The 19,037-nt window shown below is 42.7% G+C and overlaps 1 protein-coding gene across 1 annotated transcript in view; it reads left to right on the top strand.

Annotated features, from left to right (window-relative positions):
* Positions 1-14,401, top strand: part of Prdm6 (PR/SET domain 6) — a 99,301-nt gene extending 84,900 nt beyond the window's left edge. Inside the window, exons 8-9 of the mRNA XM_023715302.1 lie at positions 5,558-5,734; positions 12,891-14,401. Of these exons, the coding sequence (XP_023571070.1) occupies positions 5,558-5,734; positions 12,891-13,005 (292 nt within the window). The 3' untranslated portion in view covers positions 13,006-14,401. The remainder of the gene's footprint in view (positions 1-5,557; positions 5,735-12,890) is intronic.
* Positions 14,402-19,037: the final 4,636 nt, after the last annotated feature.

Genomic DNA, 19,037 nt, shown 5'->3' with positions numbered 1-19,037 from the left:
GCTATGTAAATAATTGTTATTCTATATTGTTTAGGCATAATGACAGGAAAAGAAGTTCTGCATATGTGCAGAACAGGATTTGCTCTGAATATTGTCAGTCTGCAGTTGGTTAAGGTGGTGCATGCGGGACCTCCATGAGCAGAGGGCTGATTGCACAGCCAGGAAGTTCAACAAACAGGATCCATTCTTCTCCTGCTTGAAAGACCAAATACTCTTACTTTAATGGGAAAAGCTTGCTAGAACCAGGGAGACATAGAAGACAAAGTCAGAAGCTGAACAGGTTAGCATTTCAGACAGTTCTAAGTTTGAAACAATCATGAATCTGAAATCCAGAGGTTTTTTTTTTTTTTTCCGCTCAACAGATGGAATATTTGTCCATGGATCCCCAGACATCTCAACCTCCCTCCACCAAAGAGATTGTGTGTATTTATGTTCTGGAGTTTGTTTCTTTGCTTGTTTTTTGATGTGAGGTACCATGCAAAAAACTATCCCTTGCTCTAAAGAAAAGAAATCTGTGGACATCCATTTCCTACCACTGAGTTATTCATGTTGAGTGGAAAAAAAAAGTCTGTCCTGGTAAATTAAGAAATAGTACAGAAGGTAAAAACATAAACAAGGGTCCAGGAGCCATAAAACTGTTATTTCTCTTCATTTTGTTCTGTTAATATAGAACAAACAAAATAAAAAAAACTTTTCTTCCTTTTTCTCAGGCTACTGACATTTTTTCCCTGGGTAAATTCAAAGGGAAGAAGCTGTTGGGATCTAGATAAACCACATTTCTATTTAGAAACTCTGTAAACATTTCACTTTTTACATAAAGTTTATTGCCTAGGCCAAGGCAGCTTGACCCGCTTCTGCTTGAGCCAGGAGTTAGAGTCCCTTTTCTATTTTCTGCTGCAGAAGTGCAGTGGTCCCTTGGAGGGAAGCACCTGGAGGCTCCATAAGGGCGTCAGCACAACCTTCAGTTGTTGTGGATTATTTCCTGGTGAATATGTTCCTTTTAACTTTCACATGAAGTGTCTTTACCATTTGTATCATTATTTTGCATCCTTCTTCTTTCTGATTATACAGAACTGCCTGCCCCCACACTTGTTGGACACTCACTTTTGAGTCTCATTGTCACTATTTGTAACTGCATGGAATGGTGCTGGCAGGGGAAATGACTTTACAAGGCGCCTTTTGGTGGAAGGAGGCTGGAGGCGATCCCTTATCATAACCATCTGGAAATGTATCAGTGTTTCGTATTCCAGTGTCCTCTCCTCTCCCCTCCCCAAAAGTGCAGGTTGACTTCTTTCTGATTTCCAGTGTTCTGCAGACTTTTTGATTCTACACTGTGGTTACGTTCCTGAATCTTCTCCCTACATAGAGCTATGTTCTTTACCCTCTCTGCACAGCCAGCCGTGACTCAAGTGAGTCCCCTTTGAAGTCTTAGGAGATCTGCACTTTGGCTGACATGGAGCAGGAGAGAATGTAACCCTAAATGAACAACTTTTGTCCTGGAGGCTTTCATCCCATGAAAGAAAAATCAAAGAAGGATTAATAATGTGAAACCAAAGCACACTTAATTTTGTTAAATGTTTCATCCTCTTTCTGTGTGTACACCAAACCAATTACAGACTCAAAGCAAATGAATTGCACATTTTACTGGCGTAATCTTTGGCAGAGGAGCTGCCAGTGACAGAAAATGCCAGGGATGTACAAAATTTCTTACTGCTTTCTTTCTGCTTAAACTGTTGGCAGCATTAATAGATGCTAAGTTCATCCACATTTTGTCTGTTTTCAGTCATTTTTTTACATCAAGAATGGAAAACATTCTAGTTTTTCACCAAGTTTAATATTTCTGTGTTGGGACTAGCCACGTGAGGCTATTTAAATTTAATCAAAATTAAGTAAAAAAAAAAAAATTCTGCATCTCAAGCCCATTAGCCATGTTTCAAGTGCTAACCTGCTCGGTGTGGCTAGTGGCCCCTATACCTGATAACCAAGATGCAGGATATCTCTGTCAGTAGGCAGCACTGTCACAAGGCACCTGTGATTATGAAATGTGATTCCCCTCGTGTGATTCCCCTTTAAGAGCAGTGAAGTGTCATGGAAAGCTAAGGCCAGGCCCTTGGACGGCAGTCCTTATACACTTCTTCTCCTGGTATGACACATCAGAGGGAGACAGAACTTCAAGGTTAAAGTAGATTATATTCAAAAGTTTAAGGAATTATCTTTCTGCCAGACTTTGAAAGAACAAATAGCAGTGTTAGTTATCAGAATAGAAAGCTGACCAGTGGTGACTCAATTTGCTTCCCAGAGGCCTCTGCTTGAGGTGGGGGGTGTGGAGATGGGGTGCGCTGGAAGAGACGCATGCACATTCTCTTAATTTGTGTCCGGTTATTAGAAAATAAGTGTGATGGCTGTGGTACCAGAGTAGTGACAGTGTCTTGTACAGCTTACTGGTGGATCTGTCTTGAATATATTCTTGAGCCTTAGATTAGACCCTTGGCACACAGTCCATTTAAAAATCACGTTTTGTTAATTTTCAAGAAAATAGAGGCTAGGGAGATAGATCAGTAGAATAAGCGCTTGCCTGGCAAGCACAAGGGGCCTGAGTTCAATCCCCAGTTCTGCATAAAAAAATAAAGAAAGAAAGAAAACAGAACTAACTTCTACATAAATCAGGCTCTAGAAAACTGCATATGTTCAGATGATCTAATGTCTTGTTTGTCAAGTTATCTATGAATGAATGCTTTTTATGATTAACTAAAATAAGGTTTAAGGGCCATCCTGATAGCTCAGTGGACTAAAGCACTTGCTTAGGCAGAGCACAGTGGCCAGGGTTTGATCCTCGGCATGCCGTGCTGGCCCCGCCCCCAGGGCACACTGAGACAGCGATTGAGACTGAGCATGGTGGTACACACTTGTAATCCCAGCTCTTGGGAGGCTGAAATCAGGAGGATCACGAGTCTGATCTATGTAGTGAGACCCTGTATACCCTGTCCTAAATACAGAAAAAATAAAATACAATAAGGTTTGGGTAGTAGATTTTGTTGCTTGAAATTCTTAGCTCATTACCATAGTCTAATGAACATGTACATGTCACTGCCTACACACACACACAAAGCTCCAGGTCCACAAAGCTGGCCAGTATACACAAGACAAGGTGGAGCTCATGTTGGCTGTGCTGTCTTGCAAGGTTATTTGTTGGACAGATCCTCAGCCCAACATGTTTGTCAGTTCTCCAAAGACAGGAGGTGATCTGAGAGAGCATCTAGCTCAGTGAGACGCCCTTTGCAGAGCAATGAGAAAGCCCACATCCAGGAAGTCGGGTGTCTTGTCTAAGCCCCACAGTTGGCTGGGGCTCAAAGGCTGGAGTAGATTCCTTCTTTCTGTTACTCTTATTCTAGACTTTTCTGTCAGCCAAGCTGAATTCTGCAATTTTAAAACCTGGCTGATAGAGGTGAAGGTGATGTTTTGGAATCCCATTTGGCTTTTATTAGTGTTACCCTGATGGAAGAATTCTGCCTAAGCCTCTCTGTGTCCTTTCTGTTCTTTGGTGTGTAAATCTTTGCCATAGTGACTATTAACATAAGAAGGATGGATTGACTTCTGACTATGAGAAACAAATCATCCCAACTTTTGACAGTGAGTTAGGAAAAAAAAAAGAAAAGATTAATTGGTTTTATTTAGTGGTTTATTGTTTATAGTGATAGCTATTAAAAATAGATAACCAGAGGCTAATAAATGTTAATGGTCCCTTCACTATTAGAAAATCAATTGTCAGTGAATATAGCATATATTAATATATTTTTGTTTATAATCTTCAATAGCATTTTAAAAATTTAACCCTGAGAGAATTATTCCTTGATGAATCATTTTAAAGTTAACATTTACTACCCAAACAGATTTGGCAGGAGGACATTTTCATCTACATATAATTTTAATGGCTTTCAAAGCATTATTTTATAATTGTAATAAAATGCATATGTGATTTGTCAGGATTGATAAACTGTTTACCAAGGACTCTTATATATTTCTTTGAAACTTGTTTTAAAGCAGTTAGATAGATTTCTAAATGTAAGTAATTAAAATTGTATGGTATTGAGTTATTGACCAATCCTAGACTATTAATCAAGCTAAAAAATTCTACAATCAGTGCTCAGTGTGCTGAAGCCTGGTAAAATAATAGTATTTGTGTTCAGTGAGGCAAGTAGCCACAATTAAGCACCTCACTTGACAAATGAGTGGGTACACTTTATTTTGCACTTAATTGAATTGTTGTACATGCCCGGTCACTGTTGTCTCCTAGCCCTTCATCTTGGTTTCTGGTCATTGGTGCTTCTGCATTTGTTAAAGGTAGAACAATTAAGTCCGCTTTTGCATTGGCTTTCTAAATGCAGGCAGAAACATCTGGGCCACAAACCAGGGCATAGTGAGTGCTGTGTCCCTCACAACCGAGTCTTAATTTTCTGAACAAAAAGTTTGATAAACAAATTAGAGCCCTGTCAAAGAATAACATGAAATATCTTCAAATAGGAAAAACTCCTCAGGTTTTATTCACTCTCTAGATTCTGCCTCAGTAAGCAGAAGAACTTCAGTAGAGAAGACAGAAATTTAATCTATTTTATGAAAACAAAATCGATCTATTTCTCAGGAGCTGGGAAGAATGTGCTCTGATAATCTTGCTAATTATCAGGTGTTTGTCACAGCTTCTCCCAGCTGCTTTGCACTGCAGTCACTCTTGTGCAAGCACAGAGACGTCCCTGTCACTCCTGTGCTGCTAGAGATTGCTCCTCACTGCAGATTAAATTGGGTAGTTGAGGTTCAAGAGAAAGCCTCTGAATAAATATTTGGAGGGGGTGGTAAGGAGAAGCAAGGATTTCTTCTACAATGTGACACATCTGGGTGTGTATTTGTGTTCATCTGTGCAACTCCAGTGGTTGAGGTACAGACCCCAAGAAAGTTCAATTTTTCTTAAAATACTTGTACAGCTTGTTCACGTGTCTCCATGTTTACCTGACACTTACAGTTAAGATCCAGATGCCCTAGGGTGACCTTGGAATCAACAGCTATTGTCTGGTGAGGACAGTTTGTCTTCAGTTTTCTGAACCGACAGAGATAATAACACCTCCTTTCCCTGTCTCGGAGGATTACTGTAAAGATTAAACGAGATAATTGATTTTGAAGGACTTTGAAACGCTGAGAATGCCATGAAAGCATAGGAGACAATCACACGGTTCCTTTTGTAACATTCTGCTGAATCGAGTGTGGGCTTTGAAGGCTTACAAAACTGCATGAATATATGCCTACAGGGAGATAGACAAGAAGGAAGGGGTTCTTGAACTACTAGAATTGGTATTGGAAGGGAGCGTTCATTGGGAATTAAAGTATCTCAGCAGTTTAGGACTTCCGTTTGTGTGGCACCAAGTGTTGGGAGCCCAGAGGCCCAAGCTGTCCACCATTTGAAAAAGGGTGGGCATGGCACCACAGGTACTGGCCCCTCGCCTCAGGAGTCTGACTTCCCTGGCCAGTGTAGAAAGTCATGACCTGGCAGTTTCTTTATTTGTTTCAGACCCTACCAATGTGGCCACTGCTCCCAGTCCTTTTCGCAGCCTTCGGAATTGAGGAACCACGTGGTCACCCACTCCAGCGACCGGCCTTTCAAGTGTGGCTACTGTGGTCGCGCCTTTGCTGGGGCCACCACCCTCAACAACCACATCCGGACCCACACTGGAGAAAAGCCCTTCAAGTAAGTAGCAGCAGCCGCCAGTCCGCTTCTCTTACCCCTTCCTGAAGGCTGGCAGAAGCATCCGGGGCAGAGCGCTGCACAGCTGCTTGTGAAGGCTCCGGGGAGCTCAGGCTGCCCAGAGCCCTCCTGATTTAGTGACTAACGCTGGGGAACTGGCTCCGGGGAGCCTCTGTGCTGGATGTGAGGGCGATCTGGCTGCAACATGCCACCCCATTGATCGCGAGGGTGGATTCGGCTGATCTGGCTGGCTGGGAAGATGTCCCCTTCCTTTCTCACCGTCCATATGCATCCTTCCTGACACCGCACGCCCAGTGGAAGAGAATGACCACCTGCTAGAGGAGGACCATGTTCTCAGTCAAGGGTATAGGAGTAGCTGAGCTTCCCTGCCAGCACCTCTAAACAAGCCCTCAAGGAAACTGTGTGTATGTTTTACATTGCGCAAAAGAAGATCTAAGTCACTGCCAGTGAAATAAAGAGATACAAGTAAATACTTTCAGTGTTCTTTCCAGTTGCTGAGGGTCTGTGCGTCAAATTTTATCTGGGAGCCACACAGAACTCTCATGGTTATCAGCAAATCCTGTGGTCCTTGGAAAGTTGGTTACAAGTTTAGGACTTCTAAATTACCTTTTCTTGGAGTATGTGAACACTTCAAGATTCTGGTGATCGATTTCCCCTTCTGTATATTAAAGAGTTTTGAATTTATTATGGCAGTCAGCTTCTGACTGTTTAGTGTAATCTCTCAAAACTGCCATGCTGGTGAAAAAAGAAAAACAAAACCAAACACCGTATTGACTTTTTGGGGATTCGGGAAATGTGGAGAGAGATGAAAGGGTTTGGGAAAGGTAAGGAACCCTGAATACATTGTACAGCCCAATCTTCAAAACAGTGGACATCTGAATCATACTATATGTCCTGTTCATTCAGTGGTTCATATACTCTTTCTGTCATTCAGTTGTGTATGTGTTCATTCACTTAAAAGGTGCCCAATTAATAAATACTGTAATAAAAGTAAAAAGTCTAGCAATAGGATATCTGCACAGTGTCTGAGAGTAGCAGAGAAGTAATCAGTGCTCCCTGGGAGATGATTTTTATGATGGATTTTAAAGAATAAGCAGGGGCTTCCAGACAGAGAAGGCAAAGGTGGGATTTCTGCTCAGAACAGCATGGGGAGAGGTGTGGGAGGGGAAGTCAGTGCATCACAAGCTGGTGGTCTCAGAGCAGTTTTTAGTTTCTGTGTGATAAATTCTTTTTCCAAAAACCTTCTGACATATGTCTTCATTTATTTGCCATACTGGCTTCCCCCATTTGAGAAGGAAAATTAAAAGGGCATAGATGTATGGTTTTCTTTGCCTTCTGTGGGACAAGATCAAGCAAGAAATGAAAGGATTCAGGCAATAGGAGAGAGGCTGCTTTGCTCAGCCTCGGCCAAGAGGTCTTCTCAGAGACTCAGACTCTATTTTCCTTCTGGCGATGCAGGGGGCCCTCTTCCCTGAGGACAGGTATAGCTTGGGGTGGTGAGTCCTGCGGATCTGGGGTCATCATCTGTGTTCACCTCTCCAGGAACTGTTACCTCTATCATTTTTAACTACTTCATGATTTTTTTTTTTTTTTCTGTATTTAGGACAGAGTCTACATAGATCGGACTCCTAGTGATTCTCTTGTTTTCAGCCTCCCAAGTGCTGGGATTACAGGTGTGCGCCACCACACCCAGTCTTAATCCCATCAGACCGGCCATCTCAGCATGCTGGCTGCTGCAAAGCAGGTGCTTTAGTCTGCTGAGCTATACTACTTCATAATTTACTTGGTTTTAATACTAAAAACAGTTTAACTTTTGTGTACATAGGCATAATTCATCACTGGGTCAGCACATCTGGTTAGGGGTGTAAAATGGGGTCTAAATTGGGCCTGCCAGGTACCAAGCAAGTTTTGCCCTGGGGCTGCTGTGGTCCAAGAGGGCAGCTTTCTCAGTCCCTCGAAAGAAAGGTCACCTTACTGCAGTCTTAGGAGTTCCTTATGCTTAGTGTTTGTGTCTTGCCCCTGGAGACTCTTGTCATCAACCCCAGGCCCAGTGCCCAGCAGATTCGAAGATTCTGTTCTTCACCACAGCTCTTGGGATAGAAGTGTCACTGGCACATTTTTGTGCCTTTGAATAAGAGCACTTTCAAAAACAGGAACATGTGCCTTATATCAGAGGGGACAGCCAGACAGATACGGTGCCAGGAATAAGATTGATTTTTATCTTGTTGCTGTGTAAATAGATTTTAGTAATTAATTGAAGAGGTTTCAGGGTCAAAATGGGAAATAGATTTCTATTAATGTTAAGGTGTTACTTATGTGTAGCCTTGTTGACTCTGCTCAATTTTTTCTTTAACATCCTGTTTTTGTCATGTTTCCAATAGAATTGCCATCTTAACTTACTTTTAATTTATCAGATTAATATTTGAAGGGCTTTAGTGGTTGTGTCTTTCTCCTTTTCCTATTTTTTCCCCTTATTTGTTAACTATGCCTAATTTCAACTGGGTAAAAATGAAATGGAGGCAGCCAGGACTGTCGATAGGTACTGGTGCACGCCGCCATTCACTGGGCTCCACCTTGTCAAGACAGCCACATGTTGTAGTCCTTCACTTTTTAATTTGTCAAGTATGTATTCCAGGGCAGAGCTGAGTAGATGCTTATTTTGAAAGCACAAAATTTAAACATCTTCTAGGAAATGGAAAGTTAAATCCTTTAGTATACACAACCAGGTCTTTCAGGATTGAACTGTCCCAAGGGAGTTTTGGGAATCTTCCAACCATAGCTCATGGATATCTAACCCATGGACATTTGTAAATATTATAAGGATAGCCTTTTATAAGCTTATAAAACAAACAGTCAAAAAAACTTTTGTTGCATACCAGTCAATAAAAAGGGTTTCATCACAACAGTTACTTTTACTACTTCAACTAATGGGTGTTGGCTTAAACAATACTGCAAGGATGAAGAATCATAAAGGCGCACAAGCCCAAATTGTACGTCTCTGGCAGCCCCACATAGATGGCCGGAGTGGCTCAGTCCTCAAATTGCTGCTCCCCCCTGTGGCTCAGGAGACCACCCGGGGCCCTCGGGTTAGCTGAGGCTGAGCCTGCCACGTCAAGGGAAAGCCCTTTCCAAGTCAAAAGTCCTCTGCTGAGAAGTGGGTTTTGGAGGCAGAGCAAGATGACTGGCATCCAAAGAAGGCTGGAGGAGATTTGGCATGAAGAGGTCAGAATCCATTCCAGGCTTTGCTTCACAATCTGATTAGCTGAAATCCTACTGGAGGCCTCCATCTCCCAAGTTCTAGGTAGAGCAGGGGGCCGTTGACAGCTAGCATAGGCCATGGGCTTAAAAAATTCTACAATAAATGAACACATAGGAAAACGGAAAAATCTAAGATGAGAACAGGGATCTTGGCTTTCAGTTTGTTCTGTGACATTGAAACTCATGGAGCGTAGAGAGCGAAAAGCAAGGGAGGGTTTCATGTTATAGCAAGGACCAAGTGAGCCCTTTACTGTAGAAGGGGCAGAGTGAGGGGGCTTTGGCAGCTCAGAAACTGTTCTTTCAACAAGGAGTGCTTTCCCCTGTCACACTAAATGCAGTCTCCCAAGGTTTCAGGTGAAGAGCTCTTCTCTCCCTGGGGGGATCCATGTGGGCTGCTCTCTGCCCAGCCTCAGCTCAGGAAGCTCAGGAAGCGGTGTGAGCAGGCCAGCACTTTCCCTAGGATGACTTTTTCATCCTTCTTAAGAGCTAGGGGAAAGATTTGCCTCTGTGTTTTTGCCTCAAGCAAAGGCAGTTTGGCTCAGTATAAAGAAATCAAAGGAATTCTAAAGGATTTGTCAAATATTAGAGTAAGATTTAGACAAAATTGAACCGAATCCAAAGTGCAAATCAGCAAGTATGTCTTGAGCATGTCATAGTCCTGTTTGTTTTGGTCCAACTCAAGAAGCATCTTGTGACATGTTGCACATGCGTAGGAGGCTTCTTGCGGGTTTTCTGTGTTACACAGAATTTATGTTGTTGGTTAGGCTCCTTGTATGTATCATATAGTCAGCTGTCACAGAGTAAAGCAGGACATCTGAAATGGAAAAGGAAATGGAGTCTGTTCAGACTCTCAGCTGTAGAAAGTCAAGAACTTCCACTTCACAGAAATACTTCTAATACTTTCCACCCCTCTGAGGCTGTGACATAGATACATAGGTTGAAGAAGTCCCCACTGCAAAGCATTCTTCTTTTCTCCTGCCTCCTTCACTGTGTCTTCACTCTTTAGCCTGCTACAATGCATGCATGAAGTCCAGGCTTAGAGATGCCCGTGCCCTACACATCTCTGGGACTGTAATTCAGGATTAATTAAAAATATCAAATCACAGAGGTCCAACTTTGACCTCGCAGAACCAGGGTACTTGAACTGAATTAGTTCCATGAAGCTGTGAAAATGTTTTGTGGAGACTTCTCTATAACTTAAGGTGATGAACATGAAACCCAAGGCCCTTTTTTTATTTTGGAAAAGTAATAACTGTCTTTACCTCTTCAGATATACAAATTATATTCTTGTAATTCCCAAACCATATAGACAGTATTTATAGTGTTGCATTTTGTCAGGAAGGGGAAAATAGGATTGAAATTATGGCACAATTCTATACATTCGCACATAATCTTTCTTTAAAACTATTTATTTATTGGTATGGGGTCTTACTATGCAGCTTGGACTGGTAGTGATCCTCCTATCTCACCCTCCCCAGCACTGAAATTACAGGCATATACCACCACATCTGGTTTCAGTGGCCCACACCATATGCCCGGGGTTCCAGGACCAACACAGCATGTGCTGCCAGGGATTGAACTTGAGTCTTTGTGTTTGCCAGGCAGGTGGTTAGACCACCAAGTTAACTCCCTAGCCACCATAATCTTTCTTACATTTAGTGAGAAGATAGTACTAGAGATCATTTTTCAGGAATGATTTTTCTACTAGAAAAATCTGGTAAGCTTTTTAAAATTTATGTCAAATATCAGAAAAATTTCCTATTACAACAAACTGCTCCATACATGTAAATGCTGTACACTTTCTGTGAGACCTTAAGGCAAATGTGAAGGGAAAAATGTAATTCTCTTAATCTCTCCCTCCAACGAGGCTATTTAAGTGTTGCACAGACCCACACTCTTCTGCCTTATGTGAAGCACTGTGTCCCATGATCTAGGTAAACTGCTGCTCTTCACATGTTTCAACTATTCTGCTCCCTTTAAAATTGATTCTTGAGCTTCCCAAAGTAAAAAAAAAAAAGTAATAATTTGAAAGTTTGTCAGGTAGTGAAAGGTAGTATATTTTGACACACTAATCCAGTAACTAATCAGTTTTCTAATAAACAATCAGCAGTTCGCTAACATGTCATCAGCACTCCAAGAGCTGTGGACAGAGGATGAGCGGTCTGTGGCCGTTAATGAATACACCAGAAATCATTAGGTGATCAATACTTCTGAGTTATTTTCATTGAGCTGATAGGCCCGATACATTAAAGCTGACATTATACATTTGTCAAGATCACAGTGAAGTTTTTAACAGTGGAACATGCTGCTTAAAAATATTCCCTGAAAGACAATCACAGAAACTCAGCATCCTCCCCTGACACACTGAGCTGGCACCGAAGCCCAGGAAGTCCACACTGCAGCATCCTGGTATGTGCAGACAGGCGGTAGTAACCCCAGCCGAGCAGTGCATGGTGTTCCTGTAGGTAGCTGTGTTTGTGGCAGGACCTTTTGTGATTTCTAACGCGTGAAAAAGAGGCATGCTTGTTGGAGACAGGCCCTGGATTCCTCTTCTGTGTAGGGCAGCAGTGATTTTCTCCTGTGCCCACGTCATAGCCCCAGTAGCTTAGGGACCTGAGAACTGGAGGTGGTAATATTTCAAACAAAATACCTGCATCTCCTCTGGAATCTTTTCCTTTAGATGTTTAAGTGGCTGGTTGAGGTGATCGCTGGGCCTGACAGGTGCTGGGCGAGTGTTCCAGGCAGCCCATCTGCGCAGAGTGGTGACAGAGAAGTCACTGTGCCAGCTTGATGCCACAGTTCATGTGTGGTGTGTGTACAGACATGACAACCAAGTAGGAACAACCACCAGCACAACAAAACCAGGGCCCCCACCAGACCAGGTGTGCTACGCTTTGTAGATTGAGTAGTCATAAGCTAGTCAGTGAGAGCTGGGGAGCTGGCTCAGTAGAATAAACGGTTCCCTGGCAAATGCAAGGACCTGAGTTCAATCCCTTGTTCGCCAAAAAAAAAAAAAAAAAAAAAAGCTAGTCAGTGAGGGTCATGTGGGGGGTGGGGTGGATCCAGCATCTCTGGATTACAATCAGCCTCCCTCTCGCCCTCCCTCCTTTCCCTCTTTTGTGCCCTCCTGCCTTTCTTCCCTTCTCTTAAGTAAAAACTCGTCTCTTGACGTGTAGGGAGTTTCCTTCTTTAAGAGCAGGGTCCCATGTACAGTGTGTGTACTTCCTTTCTGTAGGGATGAAAGCACACAGTCATTGATTTCCAGTGTTTTGGAGGGCCCCACCCTGACGCAGTCCCTACTTCTGAGACTCTGGCCCTGTGCTCAGTGGGACTATGACAGTATAACTGGCCTTCGCAGAAAAGCATCCACCTGCATCCACCCTCATAGTTGCTGCAGATGGACGCAATGCTTCCACCCCTCTCCAGGTTCCGAGATGTCACCCCTGGGCTGTTGTGCTGAGGGGAGTAGAATTCTAGGTTTTAAATTAGCAGCAGGTGAAATTCTATTTGTCATCAATTTCTCTTTGGGGTTACAGAGCAGAAAACTGCAGACAAGCTGCTGCTTTGATGGCTCACTCCTAAAAATCTCTTTTTGTTCTTTATCTATTTGAACTGACAGTGATCAGAGCGGCAGCAGGACAGGGCTCTCTGGAGAAATCACCTTCCCCCTGCCTATTGACAGATCCCTCTGTTCTGCATCAGGCGGGCTTTGTCCCGTCCCAGGCATCCAGGCCTTGGAAGGAGCCACCAATTAAACCTCTTGAGCCAGTAAAATCTGAAGCCACTTTGGAGTGTCTGTTCTGATTAGGCAGGATGAGAGGAAGCCCATCACCCTCAGGCTCTGCTCCCTGGTCTCAATTTTCTCTCTTGCCTCCACCAGGTGCGAGAGGTGTGAGAGGAGCTTCACACAGGCCACCCAGCTGAGCCGACACCAGCGGATGCCCAATGAGTGCAAGCCAATAACCGAGAGCCCAGAATCAATCGAAGTGGATTAACTGATTGACTGGTTGGAATTAAACTGCAAGGAAAGTCATGATTAAATGTCACGGACACTTAAGCAAAACCAAAGATTTCCTCTGAGCAACTTTCAATCAGTCCCAGAAAACCAAAAGCAGTAATAAAATAAGTAAGATGTTAAGAGATATTGATCCTGGCGTGGAAGTCAGACCAGGAAAGAGATTATTTATTTATGACTAGGGATAAACTGATTTCAGTGGACAGCTACCCTGGGATGGCTCGCGTTTCCAGTCCTACCGTATGTTTGCTTTGTTTCTAAAAAGCTTTTTAAAAACTGTTATTTAATACCAAAGGGAGGAAGTGAGTGGGTTCCTCTACCCACATTGTAACTAAGACTGCACAGGGCCTGGGTTTTCGCTGCACCTTTTAATAGCATGTTCCAAGGAGACCCGTGGTACAGTCCTTCCTGCTGCTCTGCTTCTGGCCTGGCCAGCCTGGGCAGATGCTGGCTGCACGGCAGGGACTGCAGCAGCCAGAGCGTGGCCAGGCAGTGCCACCTGCAGCCCAAGGCAGCTTGTTCAGCGCCCCTCCTCGTGTGCACTTTCCCGCAGCTCCTTCCACCCAGCAGCCACGTCTTGATGCAGGAGAGCCAGAAAAAGGAAGAGACCAGTTTCAGTTTGAAAATTCAAAGGAAAATGCAGGGACTTCGTCCTGTCAAGATTTCAAAAACATTTCAAATGTATGGAGCTTCATAATACAGTATATTGTTCCGAAGCAGCTAGTTGAGAAAATTTTGTTTTCAGTAACATTTTAGCTTAAAAAAAAAAAAAAAATGGAAATAAAGTTCTTTGGTTTGAGGCTAAATGTAAGGTGTTAGCCTTCAAGTAATTTTTTTTTTGTTTCTGTGCAGCTGTTGAGTGTGTGTACAGTCAGCACCCAGGCCATTGTCACGGTGGTTGTGGTACAAGGGGCTTCATCATCTTTACTTGTGTAGGAGCAGTCTACGCATCCTCTTTATTCACTGCTGAGCACAGCAGAAGCACTTCTGCAGAAATGGCCAAAGAACATTGAGAGGTGGAGACACAGAGAGGGTTGTGTTTGACCAGACTGCCTAGGACCAGCTGGTTTTATCAATAGGAGTTGTCTGTTTCTCTCTTGAGACTGGGTAATCAAAACAATTGTATACCCAATTTCACTGTTCTTTGATTGAGTGCTTGGAAAGTGAGTTCAGTTTCAGCTAGCTTCCTGGTGGCTCAGCAGCCGTGCTCAGAGAACTCAGTCGTATTCTGTGGAGTCATCCGCGTTGGGGTAAACGTGAGCCCTGCAGCTGTAGGGCAGTTCCTCTCAGAAGCAGAGTTTAGCTCTGTGGCCAGTTGGAATCAAACAGAATTAATTTGTGTAGAATGCTTAATAAGAAGCTCTGTTTGTAGGTTTATTGGTCACCTGGTAGCAAGTTTTAGCCTCTTAAACTTGTCTTTGTGCTCTCTTATTGTCTTGGGGTGGGGGGAGCAAGAGCAAGAGGCGGCAAAGAGACTACAGTTCAGATTAATCTATCATCTTGTATTGGTTCTCAAAAAATCTTCCTTTCTCTTAACTCCATTTATTCTTTAGCATCCAGCTGCCACATTTAAAATGAGACAAGATAAGGCCTCAATATATTTGCAGTTATAAGTCTCTAGGATTGTGAGCCACAAAGAAAACTTTGCCTAATTTTGACCTCCAATGCCCCATCTCAAGTCATTCACCTGATATCTACCCCCCCATTCTGATTGTCTAGTTGGCATGGCCTTGGTGCTACCTGTACTACTATGGAACCGTTTTTAATTGGAAGTATTATTTTCTTGGTAGGTAGGAATGCATTATGATTTTGCAGTTTCCTTCCCTAAGAGGCTGGGACATTTGCTAACAATGTGTCACTGTGAAGGGTGGAAAGACTGTGTTGCCATATTAACCTGAAACTTGTAAGAAAATCATAGATCATTATAGAGATGAGCAAACTCTTCCATGTATTAAAGTTGAGACATGTGGTTGAAATTTTTGAAAAAGATCATAAAGAACTTACCTGTATATTTGTAATCTATTGTTAGTGAGAAAAATAAGCTAAGTCACTGCTTCATTTTCCAGTTGAACACATGATAGCCCACTCACAGGTCAAAAATGCAGAATGAGAAAGGCTTAACTCCTCCCTTGATGGCTGGTGTGAGTGGAGCTTCCATCTCAATGAGTTCTGCCACTCTGCTGGCTTTGCTAGCTGGTCCCAAACTCCTAGTGACTCTGGCAGTAATCCCTACCAGAGGAGTCGTCAGAGCTCTACTCCATTTAAGTCTTATCATTTTTTCTCTATTATTGAGACTTTCACATGTATAGTCCATCAAATTTGGTCAGAAAATATTTTTTGCTTATCACATAGAAAATTGGATACTTAAAAGTTCCAGGCCTTTGGGAACGTTCACAGCTGCCACATTCCATAGCCACTTTCACCTTCCAGCAAAGCAGCATAGGCCATCTATCCATGAGACAGGCTTGATCTGCACATTGCTGTGGAGCTGGAGCAGGCGCTGAGATTGCTGGGTCCTGAATGCTTTGCATCACTGCATGTGCAAGGTAGGGGCTCCGCCTCAAAGCCTCCAGCAGCAGGAGGGCTCTAGAGTGACCTCCTCAACATGGACATGCAGCCTCTCAGGATGCAAAACAAGAGTGTCAGCAAGATATGGTGGTGGTTTCCTGTATTAGAAACCTTTTGGCTAATTATGGCACACAGAGAACAGAAGCTCTGATCGCTGAGGAAAGAAGGCCCTGAAGGTAGACAGCCAGTTGAATGAGGCTTTCGCTCTCAAACCTTCTCTACCATTTTCTGTCAGTGGAACAGAAGACTGGTTTTTGTTTTTGTTTCTAAAACAAATCTTTCCGTCCTAGCACATGTTTAGCTAAGAATCTAAGCCAAAGGGTAATGCTAGATAAAAGCCACAGCGCAAGAGGATGCAGGAAGATCTATGTTCTATCGCTTTTCTAGAAAAATCTCAGTAACCTAAAGGAAAGCCAATTTCCCAGGAAATGTGCATTTTTTTTTTTTTGTAAAAGCTTTTCATTTGGTTCTGTGTTTATTTTTAATATTTACTTTTTTTCAGGGAAGGTACACTTCTGCAAAGCTATTGTGTAGATAAAACTGTAAAGCTTTACCTTGTATAACTGATGTAACTTATCTAGTTAGCAAATTTCTATTGAACATTTATGTGCAGCCTTGTTGAGAAACTATAACAGACAGAAGATTCTGATACCTGTTCTACTTTACAGGATTATAATTTATTGGAATTTACCTTGGAAAAACTTCCTTCTAGTCCAGATATACAAATATTCATAAACATTTGCAAGCTTACCAGTTTTTTCATCAGTTGAGTGGCTCATTGGCCTGTACATTTAGTCAACAGATGTTTATTGAACTCTTGTTTTCTGTCAAGACCTCATTGTAGGTATTTGTCAGTATTTAAGTAACTGTTGGAAAGGAAATGAGAATTGTTTTACGTGGCCAGCCAGCAGGCTGAGTGGCTTATTCCTTTGCACAGTTGTGTCAGTGCATTTATAGAGACTCCCAGGGCTATGGATCACTCAGCATAGGAACCAGATCAGCCAGACTGGAATTTGGAAAGCCGTTTATGACTGAGCTCAGGGCCCTCGGTCAGCTCTCATGCAGGAGAGGACCAAAAGGCGGCTAGCCCAGGAAGCTGGGAGGTTTTAAAACCTGGAACCACATTCAGTTTGGTAAACAAATTTATTGTCTGACACAACATAATGCTTTTAGGGTCATTGTGACCACTACTCAAACTAAATTTCCTGGGGCTTTGTTTTAGTTTCTGGTTATCTTGTACCTGAGTACCTGCATGCAGTCTTGCATAGTCTGAGGTTACAAGAAGTTAAAGCCTATTTAATTTCCTTTTGAAGTCATCTCTGTAAGCTTTGTTTATAGGAATTAGTGAGGAAGGGATTTTATCTCGCAAACAGCACGAAACAGCCACTAGTTACTAAACAGCCTAGAACAGTGGGTGAATATATATTTATAACAGACAGCACATTTATAGCCTAAAATGTGAGTTAATCCATTACACCCACAACTGGGAGAATCGGAGAGATGTAAACTCAAGTGGGGACCGGAAGTAGAGCCTTTGAAAACAATTCAGATGTACAACCTGGTTGTCTTTAGCTTGTCCATCAGACTGTTGGTTCTTAGTCACAACACTAGGAGGCCCGGATTAGACCAGTGTGTTGAGTTTTTATAATCCTGTTTCTGTGATAAGGCTGCAGATGGAGCAAGGAATTCTGTGGGCCCTGTGTGGGTCTATGGTGCCTCCCTAGTGACAAGCTTTGGCAGCACACCCATCGAGTGGGGACTCCTGATGGTCCCCTTTAGAAGCACAGTACCTCACTCTACTTCTTCCAAGAGCACTGCTAGAGTGGGTTTTAACAGTGGTTTAAAAATAGTTGTTTGGTTAAGTTTAACCTCATCGCCAGATTCCATGTGCATTAAGTTAGAGCTCTTTAGCAGCAGCACCATCCTCTCAGGCCTCAAGTCCCAGGAAAATCCCTGCAAAACTAATTGCTCAAAAGAAACACTCATGTAAGAAGCTAATTCCATTGCATTTTAGAGAAGAAATAGCATCACTACTGTATTTGTTTTACACTAATTTAAAAATCAAATATAAGGGGGACAGGGGCATAGCTGAGTGGTGCAGTTCCTGCCTGGCAAGCATGAGGTCCTGAGTTTGATTCCCATTACTCCTCCCCCACCCCCCTCCCCCCCGCACACACACCACAAAGAAAGTCATGTAAATACAGTTGAATTCTTTAAAATGGGGAACATGGCAGATCTCATAAAGGAGAGCATTTCCAGAATGGTGTGGTTCAGCAGCAGTGGGTTGCTTTGAGCTTACCCAGGAATGTTGTATTTTGGGACACATTTGTTGCTGTCCTATTGAGGTACAACATGCCTATGGAAAACAGGTCAGGTTACCAGACTCCTTGAAATGAATTTAAATTTGTTTCCCACAGCCTCACCCATTCCTGACATCAAATCCTGAAAGGTACTAAGAGATAGGCTCCTTTGAATGATAAGGGCAAGTTCCAGAAATGCCATTCCTTTGCTGGGATCCTTTCAAGGTGAAGAGCTTTGGAGACAACTTACAAAGTGATTAGCTGTTTGGGTACTTATCTGCCTAAGAGTCTGAGTTTTCTCATCATTAGTATTTATCTGACCTACAGCAAAATAACAACACAGAGTCCCAAGAAGAGGCAGATTTCAGTCCTGTGCCAGATTAAATTCCTCAAGCGCAAAGATCAGCTGTCAGGTACATACCCAGCCAAACTGGAAGGGATGTGATTTTATCCCTGGAAGCCTGGCCACAGGCACATAGATTGTTGTACATTGTTATGTTTAACATTTAAAATATTTAGCTTATTTTAAATAAAGATGTCAAACGGTTCATCACATCAGTATGTAGAATGACAAAAGCCAAAAGGATGTTAGCAAGCAGGGCAAAGACCCAAAACCTTGAATTTTCTTCCCTGTATCTGAAGATCTTAGCATTGAATGTAGAAAAGAACCTGTTGAGTAAATTTTAATGTCAAATAAGAAAACTGAGTGTAGTCCCCCAAATTTTAATTTTAATGCAGAAGATATTGACCATAATGTGTATTGCATAATTACTGTCAAATACCGGTTCAGTTGCTTAACACAGAGTATCTAGCTTAATCATGAGATCCTCCATAGCAGACATAACTCCGTCATCTGTTCTGGCCTCATATATACTTACCAGTATTATCTTGGCAGCTATTTTATTATACATTCAGCCAAAAATTTTATTTCTATGAAGGGGAAATGCTTCCCTATGGAAAGCTTCTCTTTAATTAAAGCGCCTGCAAGTAGGTGCAGGAGGTTCAATCCCTGGGGCCTGCCCCCCTCACCCCAGCTGAGATGGCAGTTGAGACTGGGCTTGCTGGCACACCTGTAATCCCAACTCTTGGGAGCCTGTAAACAGGCAGATCACTACGAGTCCGATCTAGTAGTGAAACCCTGAAC

This window comes from Octodon degus, unplaced genomic scaffold (assembly GCF_000260255.1).
Source record: "Octodon degus isolate 3935 unplaced genomic scaffold, OctDeg1.0 scaffold00040, whole genome shotgun sequence".
Classification (NCBI taxonomy): Eukaryota; Metazoa; Chordata; class Mammalia; order Rodentia; family Octodontidae; genus Octodon; species Octodon degus.
Note: the sequence above shows the minus strand (reverse complement) of the source record. Positions and strands in the feature narration are given on the sequence as shown.